Genomic DNA, 16526 nt, shown 5'->3' with positions numbered 1-16526 from the left:
CTGCCCCTCCTGAGCCCCTGAGCCTCAGCTGCATCCCTGGGAGCCAGGGCTGGCCCTGAAATGCAGCCACTGGCGCAATTAGCAGCTCCTGCAATGGAGGTTTCCATTCAAGGCTGCTCTGACATGGCCACAAAGCTGTAAATAATAGCATGGAAGAGCTCAGGTCTGAAGCTTTAACTTTTAGCAGACTTAAAGAGTTTAATTTGAAAAAATGAGTACATGGGCCTTGAGACAGCTTCAGTTTTCCACTAGGTTACTGATTATTCAGGATTATGCAGCCAGGCATTGAAATCCTTCTTAGGAAGCCTAATGTTCCTGTAGCAGAGGATTTCCTTTGTGTTAGACTGTGGTGTTTAATTGGAATCAAGGCTGGGCAGCCACACAGAGTCCCTCTTTCAAAACCTGGAGAATTTATTGGAGGATAATTCCCTTTCTGCAGAGCACCTTGTTAAAAAGAAATCTTGGGAGAAATTCTATAGCAAGGACACGAATATCCAAAGCATGTGGAATTATCACAGCCTAATAATTCCTGTAAATGCCGTGTTAGTCTGTGTGAATGAGTGATCCTGGTGCTCTGTGCTCCTTAGTGCAATGAGTGGCTGCTCCCAGAGCCTGACCTGATGGGCTCCAGGTGCCTTCCTGGTGTGCCAGAGGGATGGCATGAGCTGAACACGAGGATGAAAAGTGCTGAACACCACTATTCTTTGCTGATTATCCTGTAATTTTTTTTTTTTTCACTGAAATTGAGATTCCTGTAAGAGGCACTGGAAAAAGCTCTCTGCTCACAGAAGTGCTGTCATAAATATTTAAACATTTATGTAACCTTTGAATATGTTAGCAACATTTACATCAGTATAACAGAAATGGGTAAATGGGTTTACAGACGAAAATGCAAGATCTGAACCTGATGAATACAAGCAGGACATCCACTGTAACCACATCTCCCCATTTCAGTCCTAAAACCACACAGCCACCTAGAAAATGCACTGATGCTTCCCAGTTTGTCAGTCTCCATAAACCTGAGAGCATTGCTGCATTGAAAACTTCTCTTTCTGTCCTTCTGAACTGGGCTGGGATCTCCAGAGGTGAAAACCACTGGAGAATAAAGCAGCTTGGACTAGAGCAGGCTCACATGAGCAACCACTCATTTAATTTTAGGTTTTACAGTTGTCATCCTTTCCACTCCTGTGTACCACAGACCCAAACCAGTGCCTTGAGTTCTCCATCCTTTGACAGGAAAGATCCCTTAGCCTGTGTTTGACGTGAAATTTGTCTCTCTAAAACTGCCTGTAATTGAGGGGAGATTTCTCAGGAGTCTGTAGTGGGATTTAACCTGGCAAACCCAGTGTTCCCCAGAGGTGCCAGCAGCCCCTGCCTGGCTGTGTGTCCTTGTCACACCCTTTGTGTGACCTCCAGCAGCTCCTGCAGGACAGAGCCAGGGTGGGATCAAAGCTTCATCTGCAATGGGGAGGTGAAGGGACACCCAGGGGTTCTGCACTGGCCTGGTGACAGTTCCAGAAATGTCCTTTACATTCACTGCAGCCCATCTGTGATTGCCTCTCCAGATCAGAGTGCCACAGGTACCATCCAGGAGGGGCTCTCTTCATTTCCAGGCAGCAGTTTCCTCTGTCAGCTCAATAAAATGTGATTTGTTGCAGAGAGAATCTGTCCAAGTCATCTGGAAAGGCAATGGCCTTTGTTACAAGGGGGCACAAAAATATAATGCCAGGGAAAAGACAAAGAGGAGGCCTCCCGGGAACTGTGCTTAGCCCTGGCTTTGCTGTCTGCTTCTTTATTTTAGTTTTAATCTGGAGAAAGAAGCTAGGAAAATAGAAAAAAGGGAAAAGTAGCTGAATGCAGCTTAATAATGAAAGAAACTGCTGAAATAGCATCAGAGAGCTCTTTAAAATGCAAAACTTCTTGCTGATCTGCTAAGCAGGAAAGAAAAAACCCAATCACTTAAAGGTGGTGGCTGAGCAGGCTTTCCCTTCATCATTGCTCACTTCTTCTGATGGCAGAGATAAAAAGCACTTTCAGAGGGAGGATGTTTTCATAGTAAAGCATAAATACTACAGGAGATGAGAGACACATCAGGGCTCACAGTCTCCAGCCACTGTTAGAAACCTTCTTGGCCTGGAGTGGCAGGACCCAGAGCTGAGGGATTGTCCCTGCACTGCTCGCTGACCTTCCAGAATGTTGGCAAAAGCCTGGAGGAAAACAGAAAAGCACTTCTGTCTGTCAAAAACTCTTCAACAAATATACCTTTTTAATTAAAAAAAAATATTTGGGTTCTAATATGACACATTTTTTTTAAAAATCTGCTTTCTATCCTTCCTCCATGGCTCCATGTGCCATTGCCTTTGGCTGTCCCCAGCAGCCCTGTGTTTCCATCCAGGAGAACAGATCCAGGCAGTGTAGCCAAGCCTGCCCTGAATAACTGGTTAGTCTGGGGAACCAGCACTGCCAGCTGATAATCCTCATTTGAATAAAAAGGTGCTGGGAATGGGTGGAAGGGAGCAGATGATAATATAAATACATGTTCAGGTGGGAGAAGCATTTCCACCATTATCCATGCTCGTTAGGGGTGATGAAATAGAATTCTGACAGGATGGGAGCAAGAGCAGGAGCTGGGATCTGCTGGCTTTGCTGGTAATTTCTGCAGACATACCAGCTCATTTAGTAATGTAACAGCTCCCATTGCTCACCACTTAATGTATGATTAATGTGCCACTGGATTTCCCCAGACATTTATGACACCTTTAGGAATAGAAATGACAATGACTTTATCACATGGAGTCACTTCATACTATCTGCATCTCTCTTAATGATTTATATATCCAGGAGTGATTTTATCACTGGTACTCAGTAACATAATAAATGAGAAAACTCAATGGTCTGTAAATTACAACACTGATTAAAGAAGTGATTACTGATATAACTCTTACATGGCTATGATAATGCTTGCTTATATTCCAGGACAGCATTTACATATTAATGATAAATCTACTGTAGTGTTTAGAAATACTTTACAGCTTTAATCAAAATGTAAACATTTACAAACAGATAATGTTTATTGCAGAGGAAATGACTTCTGTTACTCTTCAGTGGGTGAAATGTACTGCAGAGCCAGTGGGGAAAGCAGCATCACCCCTGGTGGAGGTCGTGTTCAGGGCAGAGCTTTGGCTGCTTGCCCCTGTGGAGCCCAGTCTGGGTCTGCTGGGTTCCTCTTGACCAAGCTGGGAAGAGCTTTGCTCATTAAGGATTCCCCAGCTCTGCCATCAGTTTGGAGCTCGCTGCATGGCAGAAAATCAACTGCAAGCTTCATAAACAGCATGCAGCCCTTGGGCATCTCCAGCACACTGTGTCCTGAGCCAGGGAGGTGTTTGGTGTTCAGATGCTCCCTCTGCACCAGGCCATCGTGAACGTGCATAAACAGGGGAGCCTCTGTTTGTTTGGGGTTGAGCTGCCAGGGTGGCACTTGGAGCGCATTTTGTCACACTGATCACCTTTTCTCCTCCCCTCTCTCCCCCTCCCAGGTGTCTGACAGGTGTGACTATGTTTTTGTCAACGGCAAGGAGATGAAAGGCAAGGTGAACGCCCTGGTGAACTTCACCTACCAGTACCTGAGTGCCCCCCTGCAGATGACGGTGTGGGTGCCACGCCTGCCCCTCCAGATCGACATTTCTGACACTGAGCTCAGCCAGATCAAAGGCTGGAGAGTCCCCGTGGTTTCCAACAAAAGGTGGGCTGGAGTCACTGCATTTCTTGTGTGATTTGTGAAAGGAATGCTCCCAAAGTGCTGCCTCCTCCCCTGAGGAGCAGCAGTACTGGCACAGCTTTGCACTGGGCATCTGCAGATCCAATAAAGCTGTAAAAGCTGTGGGAGTTCTGCTTCTGTGCATGTGTCTGTCTTGGGCAGCAAAACACAGTGTGGGACTCTGGTAAGGTGCCCTGGCAGAGGTGGTGTTGGGATGCACAGATGAAAAGGTGGCACGGGGCCGTTGTGGGGTCCTTCATCACGTGAGGTGGGCATCCATGGTCCAGAGATGCAGAAGGGAGGGCTGTGTTTGAGGGGCACTGTCCATTATCACCCCAATGTTATGTTCAGTGATGTTTTGGGAGCGTTTCTCCACGCTGTGCTCTCTCCTGCCCCAGGCCCACGCGGGACAGCGACGACGAGGACGAGGACGAGCGCAGGGGCAGGGGCTGCACCCTGCAGTACCAGCACGCCATGGTCAGGGTGCTCACCCAGTTCGTGGCCGAGGACTCGGGGCCCTGGGGACAGCTGAGCTACCTGCTGGGCTCCGACTGGCACTTTGACATCACGGACCTGGTCAGGGACTTCATGAAGCTGGAGGATCCCCACATTGCCAGGCTGCAGGAGGGCAGGATCCTGGTCGGCCGGGAAGTGGGCATGACCACCATGCAGGTACAGCCTGGGCAGGGCTGGGGTGGGCTGTGTGCCGCTCCTGCCGTGCCCCACAGCTCATCTGTGGGGTTGCACATGGCAATCCTGACCAAACCAGGGCATAAAGGGTGATAGAGCTGATCTGTGTGGCTATGAGGGAGGTGGGGAGGACAGCGTGTGTATGAGCTGGCTATCTGTGGTTCCTGACGAGAGCAGCATGGCCCTTAGTTTCAGCTAAGGGAGGGATATTTCACTGTCTTGCTGTTCCATCAGAAACAGAAAAAGCTGGAGGAACAGAATTTCCAAGCCAAGAAAGGAAAGACAAATCCTAGGCTGGTAACCCCCTTTGGAGCAGCTGGGAGGTTTAATGAGCTCATCCACATGGGAAGACAGAGTAACAGGAGAAGAGAATTTTAATTCCACTCTCGTGGTGAAATAATGCAAATAACACAACTGGGACAGGACAGCTCCCACTCTGGGATGGTTCTCAGCCACAGCCTCTCCACTGAGGTTTTCTGACCCTGCTAATGAAATCAGACTGCCTTTCCTGTGCTCCTCCTTTCTGTGCATAAAGCTTTGGAGACAAGGAGGCACGATGACCTTAGGAAAGGTTTTATCAGTTGATCAGCCTTTTCCTAAATTGATTCTTCTGTGTTTCTCCAAAGGTTCTGTCTCCTCTGTCTGACTCCATCCTGGCAGAGAAGACAGTGACTGTGCTGGATGACAAAGTGACCATCACAGACCTCGGGGTGCAGCTGGTGTCTGGGCTGTCTCTCTTCCTGCAGCCCAGTGCAGCCACCAGCAGGGCCATCGTGGCCACAGCCGTGGCCCAGGAGCTGCTTCACACTCCCAAGCAGGTGATGTGCCCTCTGGATTTACTGGGTTTGCCTTCTGGGGTGGGGCAGGACTTATCAGTGTGAAGCACAGATGAGAATTCACAGCCAGTTTAGGATTTAAACTTCAGGGGCAGTCTGTTTGCATGTTAGTTGCTTTTCCCTACAGATACTCTGGAATTGCTTTGTCATTTCTTCCCTTCCAACAGGGACTTCAGTCTGCAGTAAAAGTCCTAACTGCACTGAAGTTTATGCTGTTCACAGTTTTAATACTTTCTTTAGCTAATGAACCTGTGTTGTTTTCACTGCACAGACAGATTTTGGACAGTGATCCTGGTCCGTGAGCATGCCCTTTGTTTCTGCTCTGGAGAGCACAGAGCTCTGTGTGTCACAATTCAATATCTTCAAGAGTTGTAAAAAGCAGAAGATGGCCACATCCATTTCTTTTCCCTCCTGGAGCCATGACACACTGCCAGGCTCATCTTTCCTTTTATTTTTCATGTGGATTTTGGGGAATTCATCATCTAGTTCATGTGCTGATCTTATTTAAGCCAGCAAATTCCCATCTCTCTAAAGGGGGTCTTTCAAATAGCTTGTCTAGGTCACAACCTCTGTGGAAAAGAAGATTGGAGAACACCAGCAGGTCAAGGCAAACACTCACTCTGGCCCAGAATAAACCCAAGGGTCAGCACTGGAACATCTTTCCGTGGTCAGTTGGTTTGAGGGTTGGGACTGGGGACCACACAATTAAATCTGTCCACAGCTACTGCATTTTTCCTCTCCCATAGATAGGGAGATCTCAAGTCAAGTTTTATGGCCCGTTTTCATGATTATTGCTACCTAATTTTCTGGAACATAAAAAAAATCTAGTTTGTTTTATAACTTAGTGACAGGGAAATGTCCAAGCTAGAAGGACACGGTGCCCATCTGTTCCATTTGTTGCATCCTGTAAACATAAGAATCTTATGTAATTAACCCATTTGTACCCTTCTTCGGGGCTTAGAAACCACACCTGGCATCCTGTCTTCAGACAAAGCCTGTGAAACAAAAACTGGAGCCCTCCTGAGCCAGTCCTGTCCTGTGGGCCAGAGCAGCACCAGTCCTGCAGCAGCACTGGAGGAATTGTGGCTCTGATTGCAGACAGAAGAGCCTGTGGGTCTGGAGAGGCTGCCCAGTGCCATGTCAGCCTCTGTGGTTTATGGATGGTCTGTCCTGAGTATGCAGAGACATTTGTCAGCACCAGGTTATGGCAGATGATGCCGGGGTGCCCCCTGTGCCACCTCCTGTTGCCTATGGCGTGGCAATGTGATGTGACATGTCACTGCGTGTGGCTGAAACTGGCACGTTAGGAAGGCATACAGAACAGTCAGAACGTGTAAATGTGATTTGGGCTGAAATTATTTTTCCCATCATCTGAGCTGTTAAATTATTTTGGTGAAGTGTTTGGTTTAGGCTGCTGTTCCCTGCAGGACAGTCTCAGGTTGCTGAGGGTGACACATTTCTGATGCAGAAGTCAGGCCCTGGTTGTGAGCAGGGCATCTCCATCACCAAAACCAGACAGGAATAGATTTCACACTGGGAAATAAGTGGAAGGAAATGGTGTAGGAGTGACCTATACAGTCACAGACATCTTTTCCTTTCATTGCAGCTTGAATGAAGGATATAACATTTAAGTCACTTTCCCTTAGAAAAATTAATGCAAATGTGGAAATGTTTGTGGCTAAATTTTGCAAGAAGTGACTCATGATTTGGAGTGCATCAGCTGAGATCCTGACTGAGCTGGAATTGTGAAGGCAAATGCTGAGTGTTTGCTGAAAATCAAGCCCTTTTGAAAGAGGGTTTTTTCCAAGGAGACAGCCCAGAACTAAGCCTGTACTTGAACATTGTGAGTTCTTCATTACTTAAGTGTGTCTTTTCCTCTCAGGCAAGTTTATAAAAACCCCAGATAACTCATGCAACCTTACTGATGCAACTGGAAAACAAAAATGCAGCATTTTTGCTGTGGCTTTTTTCAGTGACCATAATGAGTGGATTACCTCAGTTCTAATGACCACACCTTGTCTGCACACACAGCACAAAGCAGCCAAAGCACAAGCCCTGAAATTTGGCAGTTTCTCCATAAGTACAAAGCTCTCTAAAGAGGATAAGCCAATGTTTTTTCACCTTGGAAGCTTTAAGTTAGATACCTTTATCTATAGCTGAGCAGCTAATTACCTGCTGTGGCAAGGTGACCTTGAGGGATGCTGAGCCCATGTATTATTTTTTAATCAATGGGGAGCTCATTGGCACTGAAAAGTGGATCAGTGATTTAGGTGCCTAAAAATAGACACAGGTTGACCAACTTTTAAATATCAAAGATGAAGTGCCTTCTGAAAATTTGGAAACTCTAGCTGTGAGTTATCTATTTCTGGAGGCCATCTGCTCAGGTAGAAGGCTGCTGCATTTGGCTTGCTGATGGTTGTTAAATCAACACTGTCATCCTGAAGGCTTCTCCAAAATGTAAACAAAAGAAAACCTACAGTGTTTAAATGTTTTCTGATCTAAGTGAGCTTCAAGGACTCTCAAAGCTCAGCTGGCTCTGCAGGGGAACTCACAGTCATATCCAGCTTTTTGTCACTGTAGGGTATTGCATGGGGGCTGAGCAACTGAAATGGGTCAGTGAAGAAAGGAGAAAAAAGCCTTCAATAAACAGTTCTGTGCATTAAAGTATCTCTCAGTGCTCCTGGGGAGCTGCAGACACTTTCTCAGGGAAAAAGAGCAGTGTTGGTGCTTTGTCAAAGGCAAGTTCTGGTGTTCCCCAGGTGCAGTCCTGCTCCAGCCCTGGCTCTGCTCTCATTCTCTGGGAATGGGAGAACATCCCTGGGCAGCAGAACAGGGTGGATCATTGTCCTGGCCCTGCCTTCTGGATGGTCTGCTTCAGCTCCTGGCCTTCCTGAGAATTCACTGAGCCCTCACAGTTCAGAACAGACATTAGCAGGATTGTCATGGTGTGGGTTCATTGCCCCATCCTGGCAGTGTGAGTTACACCCAAACTGTATTTATATCTTATAACAGATATTAGCAGTATTGTTGTGGTGTGGGTTCATTGCCCCATCCTGGCAGTGTGAGTTACACCCAGACTGTATTTATATCTGCTTTAAGCTGACAGAGCAATGGAGTGGCTCACAGGAATGACAAAGGAATTCAGCAGCATGGGAAGGGGAGAAGGGATGCATTGTTGGATAAGAATCTGAATTCTTCCCCTGCAAATGCAAGCAAATTCCCACTGGAATGTCACATGAGCAGATTGGACAAAAAGGAGAGAGAGAGAAACCCACAGTGGGGGAATGCATGGTTTGAATTAAGATCTGAATCTTGGCTGCTTTCATTTCCACATCATAATGATCAAGCCCAATTTTTTACTACACAAGCCACGGGCTTAAAAATAAATGCACAAGTAATACTTTGATATTTCATGTGATAAAATTGCTAGGGAAATCATTCCAGCATCCAAGTCCCCAGACAGAGCAATCAGAGCTGGCCCAGCAGAAGCTGCTGAGAACAATATTCCTTTGCCTTTATTGAGGGAGGGATGTATTTGTTTTCTGCAGAGCCAACCATTTCTTCCCTCTGCTGTCCTGCCTCACTCCAGGACCCTTGCAGCTGACCCCAGCAATTGAGGGCTTACTCACAAATACTTTTATTTGTGCTATAGTGAATGGAGACCATTAAATGGCTGCTTTATTCTGAGCATGGAATAAAATCAAATATCCCAATGTGTGTTTCTAAGCAGCAGAATTCTCTAAAATGCAACCAGTTTATCCAAGAAGATTTATCAAATGGTATCTTTGGACTGATAAGCCACAATGTAATTCAAGGCCAGGAAAAGTGGTGGAACTGCCACAGACCAAGAGCTGAAAATTCACCTGTGGTGGGGGAAAAGAGCAGCAAAGGCACAAGGGAAAGTTTAGACAAAAAATGTCTTGATGAAGGTTTTTGTGTGCTTAAGGAAAGCCTGGTGGTGATCAACAGTGTTGTGGGAAGCAGTTTCTACATCTCTGGGCTGGATTTTGCTGTCATTAGCATGACCTGATGAGCAATCTCTGACTCCACATCTCAGCACTGAGATCCTCCTGCTCTGTGGGGAGCGCTGGCACTGATGTGTCCCTGTGGTCACTCTGAGTGTGTGAGAGAGGAAAAGGGAGGGAAATAAAGGCTGGAAAGCAAGCTAATCCCTCACACCCTTTGTTTGTGCTTGGTAATTAAAGGGCACAAGCATTTGTCACCTCAGTGTTGGGGGCAGGAGACGAGGGGCAGCAGCTTGGCAGGTGAGAAGGCTCCCATCCATCTTCATCTTCTGAGAGTAACTGGAGGGACCTTGTCAGAGATTTGGAGGGGATTTATTGATGTGGTACACAGGATTTGCAGAAACAGCTCCTTGAAGGACACAGCACTAAATCATTTCCTTTTTCTCTCTTCTTTTCTTTTTAGCTTCTCAGAATTTATAATCATTTGGGAAATTCACTTCCGTGCCCTGCCTTTGGCTTTCCTTTAATGATGTGAATGAGAGGAAATGATCTCTTGCCAAATAGAATATTTGGTCTGATCCAACATATTTGGGCAGGATTTTAAACTCTCTCCCTCTTTCTCTCATTTGTTTTCTTTCCCTTTTAATTAATGTTGTCCGTAGTACAGGCATGACAATGTTGTTTTGAGAAAAAAATTGGTTCCTCCTATGAAGAAACGTTCTCTTGGAAATAAAAAATGTCAGTGCTGGTAGAAAATAATGGCTGAGCCAGTGCACACCTCTGTTACCTACAGTAAATCACAAAGTGTGCCTGCAAATTTCAGCTGACTGCCATCCCATTTTTCTCTGTCTCTGCTTCATAAAACCAGAAATGCAGATTTGTAGAGCAGTGGCATAAAGAATAAAAGTTGCTTTGAAGTTGGTGGTAACTTTGTCCCAATGCAGAAAGGGTTCAGTGAGGTGAGTCCATGGTAGGGTGTGGAGCTGTGCCTGTTCCCAGCTGGGCAGGGGCACAGGTGCCATCCTTTCCAGCCCCACCTGAACAAAATCCTGCAGGAATTTATTTTCTCTCCTGCTCTCCAGAGGAGGGCACGGTGGCAGGCAGTGGTGGTGGGCTGGAAGTGATGCTGGTGTTTTCCTGGCACAGCGTGCCTTCCCCAGTGGCACATGAGCTGACCTTTGTTGTGGGGAGAAGGGAGGCAGCAGCATGCTGGATTGCCTGAGGAGGTGAATCCTTTTCTCTCTGCCCATACCCATTAAAAACCCCTTTGCTTTCCTCTGACCGGGGTTGCTCTGCTATAGATTTCTGTGATAGAAATTCGAGCCGTGCCCTGCAGCTTTGTGTTTGTTCACTCATTTCAGGGTTGTTTCTCTAATGAAGGATCAGATGTTTTAATTTCCTTCTGCAGTTCACCCTTCCCAGCTTCTGAGCTACCCTGGCTCCGTTTCAGCTCTTTGAAGTAAATTTGAATCACCAAGAACTCTGCCTTCTTTCCTGTTGTGCCACAATTTATTTTTCTTCTTTCAGTCTCTCAAGTACTTGCTGATAGTGCTTTGGAAATCAAATATTCAGTATGGCCCAACCTTCTGCCCAGCTAAATGCCCCTTGCTGTTTTCACTGAACAGCTTTAAATTCAACTGGAAGGGCAGCAATTCTCTTTGTTTATAACCATAGCATAACAAATTGCAGCCAATTGAATACCATATTAAATTGTAAATTTGTATTATGAGTGGACATTAACAGGGTGGCAATGTTTTTTCCCCAGAGCTGGTTTTTCAGCCCAGTTGTTCTGATGTACCCAAGGGTGAAGTTATTAGAGCCATTTGTGGTTGAAGTGTGGGAAGGAAAGAACTTCAGTTTGTGGGAAGTTGCACTCTGGCAATCTGCCTGGCCGTCTGCTGGCTACGCAGGCAAGGCACAGAACAAATGAAAAATTAAAGAAATGCCCTGCAAAGAAAGCTATTGAGATCTGGAGAAGTAAATATCTGTGTCATCTGGGTGGGATTTCACATGGCAGAGAGCTGACCTCTGGCTTTGTGTTTGCTTCTAATGATGACTTCTGCCAGTGCTACCTGCAGAGCACAAAGACAGGCCAATTAAATCCAGGCCATTTGTATTTTTATTGCAGACATCATGCCAGAATCCCCATCTTCCTCTTCTTGACACAGAAATTTGGTGGGCTTTTTAATTATCTCAAGGATAAAGTGTGTTTTGCTTAAAACAAGCCTTTCTCCAGCAAAATGGCAATTGTTCTGTGAGGTTTTTCTTTCAGATGAATCTTCTGCTCCAGCCATTTCCAAGATGCTGTGGTAGCTCCTTACTCCTGCTAAGATCCTTATGCCTTAATTTGACAGCTCCCCATGACACCTGTGCATGTGTTACATGAGGGAAATAAGTGTTCTGTCAAGTGCCTCTGGTAATTTCTGTGATTTGCCTCTTTTGGCTTTTGTACCACAGGAATGACTTTCCTTACAGAGCTTGTAAAATTGTACCTTGCTAATGGGCGCTTGGGTAATAAAGACATCTCGTATCAATTATTTTCTACGTCCTTGTGCACAACATTTGCAGGGAGAGTAACAGTGGAACCCTTAGTGACAAATGTGACCAGTTTTGTGCCCCATCAGTCGAGGCTTGGTTTGCTTTAAATGCAGTGCAGAGTTGCTGTGTCCCATTTCCTCCAGCTAGGAGATGGATGGGCTGCAGCGGGCTGGGCTGATTTACTGCAGGCCTGTGGTGGTGTTCACAGGGGTCCTAGGATGAGGGAAGAGATGAGAATCTTGACTCCATGTTCCAGGAGGCTGATTTATTATTTTATTATATATATTATATTAAAAGAAAATATTATGTTAAAAGAAAATATTATGTTAAAAGTATACTAAAAGAATAGAAGAAAGGATTTTATCAGAAGGCTAGAAAAGAAAGAAATGGAATGATAATAAAATCTTGTGACTGACCAGAGTCCCAACACAGCTGGACCTCTGATTGGTCATCAAGTAGAAACACCTCACATAGACCAATCAAAGATCCACCTGTTGCATTCCACAGCAGCAGATAACCATTGTTTACATTTCATTTCTGAGGCTTCTCAGGAGAAAAAATCCTAACGAAAGGATTTTTTCATAAAATATGTCTGTGATAGAGGCCTGTGTTTAACCACGTCCCTGTCCTTGCAGGAAGCCGTGGTAAGCACCTGGATCCAGTTCAGTGACAGCTCTGTCACCCCTCTGGACATCTACGACCCCAAGGACTTCTGGCTGTCGGCGGTGTCCCTGGACGAGGCCGTGGTGTCCGTGCACCAGAGCCCTGCCCTGCGGTGGCCCGTGGTGGCGGCCGAGGGCGAGGGCCAGGGCGCGCTGGTCAAGGTGGACATGATGATCTCCGAGGCGTGCCAGAAGTCCAAGAGGAAGAGCGTGCTGGCCGTGGGCAGCGGCAGCATCAGGGTGAAGTTCGGGCAGAACGACGCGGACGCCGAGGCGGGCGGCGACTACGACGCCGACGAGATCGAGAACCGCGCCAGCGACCGGCGCCACAAGGGCCCGGAGCTGGGGCACGACGGGCGCTACCACGGCGGCTCCTCGGCCGACAGGGACCCCGATGGGCCCCTCAGGAAGGCCAGCACCACGGCCAAGTCCGTCCTCAAAAACAAAGTCGTCAAAAACAACCGCCCGGACGGCGGCAAGCTCTCGGACGACAGCCAGCTGCAGAACATCCCCATCGACTTCACCAACTTCCCCGCCCAGGTGGACCTGCCCAAAGGAGGTGCTGGCATGGAGGACAATGACCTGGTGCAGACACCCCGCGGGCTCAGCGACCTGGAGATCGGCATGTACGCCCTGCTGGGCGTCTTCTGCCTGGCCATCCTGGTGTTCCTCATCAACTGTGCAACGTTTGCGCTCAAGTACCGCCACAAGCAGGTGCTGGTGGAAGGACAGAGCACCATGACGCACTCCCACGACTGGGTGTGGCTGGGCAACGAGGCCGAGCTGCTGGAGAACGCGGCGGACGCGTCGCCCCAGCAGGACGAGCACACCACCATCATCGACCGCGGCTCGGGCGCCGACGAGAGCAACCAGCTGCTGAACGGCAGCGCCCCGAAGAACGCTCAGAGCCAGCTGCACAGGGCTGCGGACCCGGGGGGGAGGCTGGGCAAGGAGCACAAGGTGGAGCCTTTGCACTCGCCCACGTCCAAGAGGAAGCGGGTGAAGTTCACCACGTTCACCACCATCCCGCCCGACGACGGCTGCCCCACCGTCAACTCCATCCTCGGCAGCCACGACGATGACATTAAGTGGGTGTGCCAGGACATGGAGCTGGGCGACTCCAAAGAGATCAGAAACTACGTGGGGAAGTTCAAAGACAAAGCGTAGCTCCCTGCTGGGGTGTTTTTTTTGGGTTTGACCACACCTTGATGCCTTCAGTTCTACAGTATATATTGGGACGAAGGGGAGGGGAAGGGATCGCCAGGAGAAACGATGAGGCAGTTTTTATAATCAGGGAAAGAAATTTGCCAAACTGTCCGTGGTTTGTTTTTGTTTTTCCGCTTTGTTTTGTTGGGGTTTTGTTGTTTGTTTATTTTTTTCCCAGTGCTTATTCTGCTACTCATGGATTTAGGAAGTGGAATACAAAAGGAAAGGAAAAAGGAAATGGTATGACCAGTTTGATGAACTGGGCAAGATTAGGTTGTGAAAATTCATTTTATGGGTCATACAAATAATAACGATAGTAATATTTCACAGTACCAAAAATATCTGTAAAAAGAAATGAGAGAATATAAGAGCATGAAAAGAATAAGCAAGAGGCAAACAATAACTTGTTCTGGTTCCAATAAAACATCACAGTTATGGACATGTGACCCACAAGGAGAATTTTTATATTGGTTCTCAAGCCATTTCTTGTCTTTCCTTCATTTGAAATGAAGATGTGTCTTTGGCATTACATGTGAAGAAGGAAGAAATTACCTGGTATTTTCATTTTTACTTTTCCATTTGTCTTGTAAATTGAAACAGAATCATTTTCCCTCTTGTATTTTTCTTTTAAATATCCTGAAAACAGGAAAATTTAAAATTCAATAAGTTCACAGTGGGACAAGAACATTCTGTTTCTAAGGTAGCTGTAAACAGTCTCCTGTCATTTAAAGAATTCAGGGGATAAGTATTGACTGATAATTTCCACATGGTGTCTCTTCTGAAAGCCTGAGCCTCCATTTCACCCTGGCAAGAAAGATGTTCTGTTTGGAAGAATTTTCATTTTCCTTTCAGGCTGGGTTGTTTGTTTAGTTGCTTGTTTGAAATTTCCACAACCAAAGTTCCTGTGTTTCACCAAGGGAAGGAGGTGCTGATTTCTGTTAGCTTTTACAAGTACCAAGCAATGGGAGTGCCCCTCTGGTGCACTGTAAATGTTCCTGGAACTGAGACCACCGCAGGCCAAATATGCACAGCCTGCAGTTGGGTTGTTTGGGTTTGGGGGTTTTTTTGCCAGGTTCATGAATTCATAATTTTGTGCTGCATTTTTCTGTTTATTCTGGTGTCTCCAGCTCTCATCAAGCTCTGAAAGCAAGAAGAGGAATGGACAGAAGGACCCTGATTGCCCCAAACGTTTATTCCCTTTACTGGGAGAGCTGGCCTCTGGGCACACTGTTGGGAGGGAGGGAGGGAAATATTGCTGAAGCAAGAACAAGAAATACCTGGAACTGTTTTATAGATTTTTTTTTTTTTTGCCATTGGACCAGCAAAGACTGAAAAGTTTAGACTAGATTGTAAATCTGAATTTTGAACAAGCAAATACCAAGGCAGTAATAAATCAGAAGCAAATACAAAATAGAGATTTAATAAATACAAAACAGAGATTTAATTTGTGGTGTGAACTGGCAGAACTGTGCTGGCTCAGTGCCAGTTCACATTCATGGAGGGCACAGATCAGAATCCATTCAAAGAGGAAAGCAGCATCCTCCAAAGCTCTCCTGATGAAAGGAGGTGGCAGAGCCAGCCCTTGGAAGCAGTATTATGTTAGCCAGAAGCACTTGCATCGTCCTGTCTTTGCCATCAATTTCCTTGGTTTGGTTTTTTTAATTACTAAACTCTGTAGTTTGTTTTTTTTTTTTTACTTGGACAAAGTCAATCCTGCCACCCAATAACATAGATGGACGTTTTAACAAGGTATGCCTAGTATGCATTGTAGACTGAAAGAATGTAATATTTATTTATACATGTTATATGAATTGTAATTAAAATGCTTTACACGGCTTGACAAATTAACCTCTCTCTGCTCAGGGGGGTGCTCCTCTGTGGTTTCTGTGCAGTGCTGCATCCCTGCCCTGGATTTCAGCCCCTTTCTGGAGGGAGGACAGGGATGTGAGGGAGCTTTCCCTGCTCTGAGCCTTCCTCTCAGCCTGGTGATGATGATGGATGGCAGGAGCAGCTCAGCCAGGCACAGGGCAGGGCAGTGCCACCATCCATCTTCTTCAGCCTCTGCCTGCGCCAGCAGCTCCAGGACGCTGCTCCTGGCATGGGCAACCCCTGGAATTCATTCATTAATTAATTTATTAATTACGTGGCTCTTCCTGGGAAAACACAGGTGTCCCTGACATGGAAAAGGCATTTACAGCGTGGAGCTGCAGCAGAGGAGGCAGAAACTCAGAACTGGAGCAGAAACAATGGTGTGGTGGCACAGGAGGTACCAGTTCCAGGGACATTTTTGAGGAGGGTCCCTGTGCAGCCACAAGGGGTGGCACCTCCAGGACCCCAGGGCCGCTGGCTGCACAGGAGCAAGGTGACCAAACCCTGCTGGCTCTGGGCACAGGAGGACAGGCTGCAATTGAAAAGACAGCAGAGGGAGGTAAAAAAAAAAAAAAAAAAAAAAAAAAAAAAAAAAAAAAGGAAAAAGCTGAGCCCTGCCTTCACATTGAATTTGTCTGAAGCTACAGAACATGGAGCTTCAGAGGCCAGTACTGAAACTTTTCAATTTGTCTTGCACCGACCAGAATTTCTGTCACAGCCCTGTTCAGAGTGAGCCACCACAAGCGATCATCTCAGCAGGGAGGAGCACTGGGCTGTGAAATGTCATTTATTGGAGACACACGGGCTCAATGCAGCATTCACATCTCTGGAGTTTTGGTTGCAGAGCACTGGGATGGGCACGGGAGCTGCTGGAGCCTCCCTGCTGCCAGCTCAGCTCACCTGCCAGGAACCTGCCCGTGCCAGGGGTGTAAGGCTGCCGAGATAACAGGCTACAGAGATAACATCCTGCAGTGATAACATCCTGCAAAGATAACAGGCAAAG

At 46.8% G+C, this 16526-nt stretch overlaps 1 protein-coding gene across 1 annotated transcript in view; it reads left to right on the top strand.

Moving 5' to 3' along the window:
- Nucleotides 1–14831, top strand: part of TMEM132C (transmembrane protein 132C) — a 112346-nt gene extending 97515 nt beyond the window's left edge. Inside the window, exons 5-8 of the mRNA XM_059485228.1 lie at nucleotides 3537–3742; nucleotides 4156–4429; nucleotides 5074–5265; nucleotides 12422–14831. Coding sequence (XP_059341211.1) covers nucleotides 3537–3742; nucleotides 4156–4429; nucleotides 5074–5265; nucleotides 12422–13615 — 1866 coding nt within the window. The 3' untranslated portion in view covers nucleotides 13616–14831. The remainder of the gene's footprint in view (nucleotides 1–3536; nucleotides 3743–4155; nucleotides 4430–5073; nucleotides 5266–12421) is intronic.
- Nucleotides 14832–16526: the final 1695 nt, after the last annotated feature.

This window comes from Ammospiza nelsoni, chromosome 18, assembly GCF_027579445.1.
Source record: "Ammospiza nelsoni isolate bAmmNel1 chromosome 18, bAmmNel1.pri, whole genome shotgun sequence".
Classification (NCBI taxonomy): Eukaryota; Metazoa; Chordata; class Aves; order Passeriformes; family Passerellidae; genus Ammospiza; species Ammospiza nelsoni.
The sequence above is the reverse complement of the archived record's forward strand: the minus strand, read 5'-3'. Positions and strand labels throughout refer to the sequence as shown.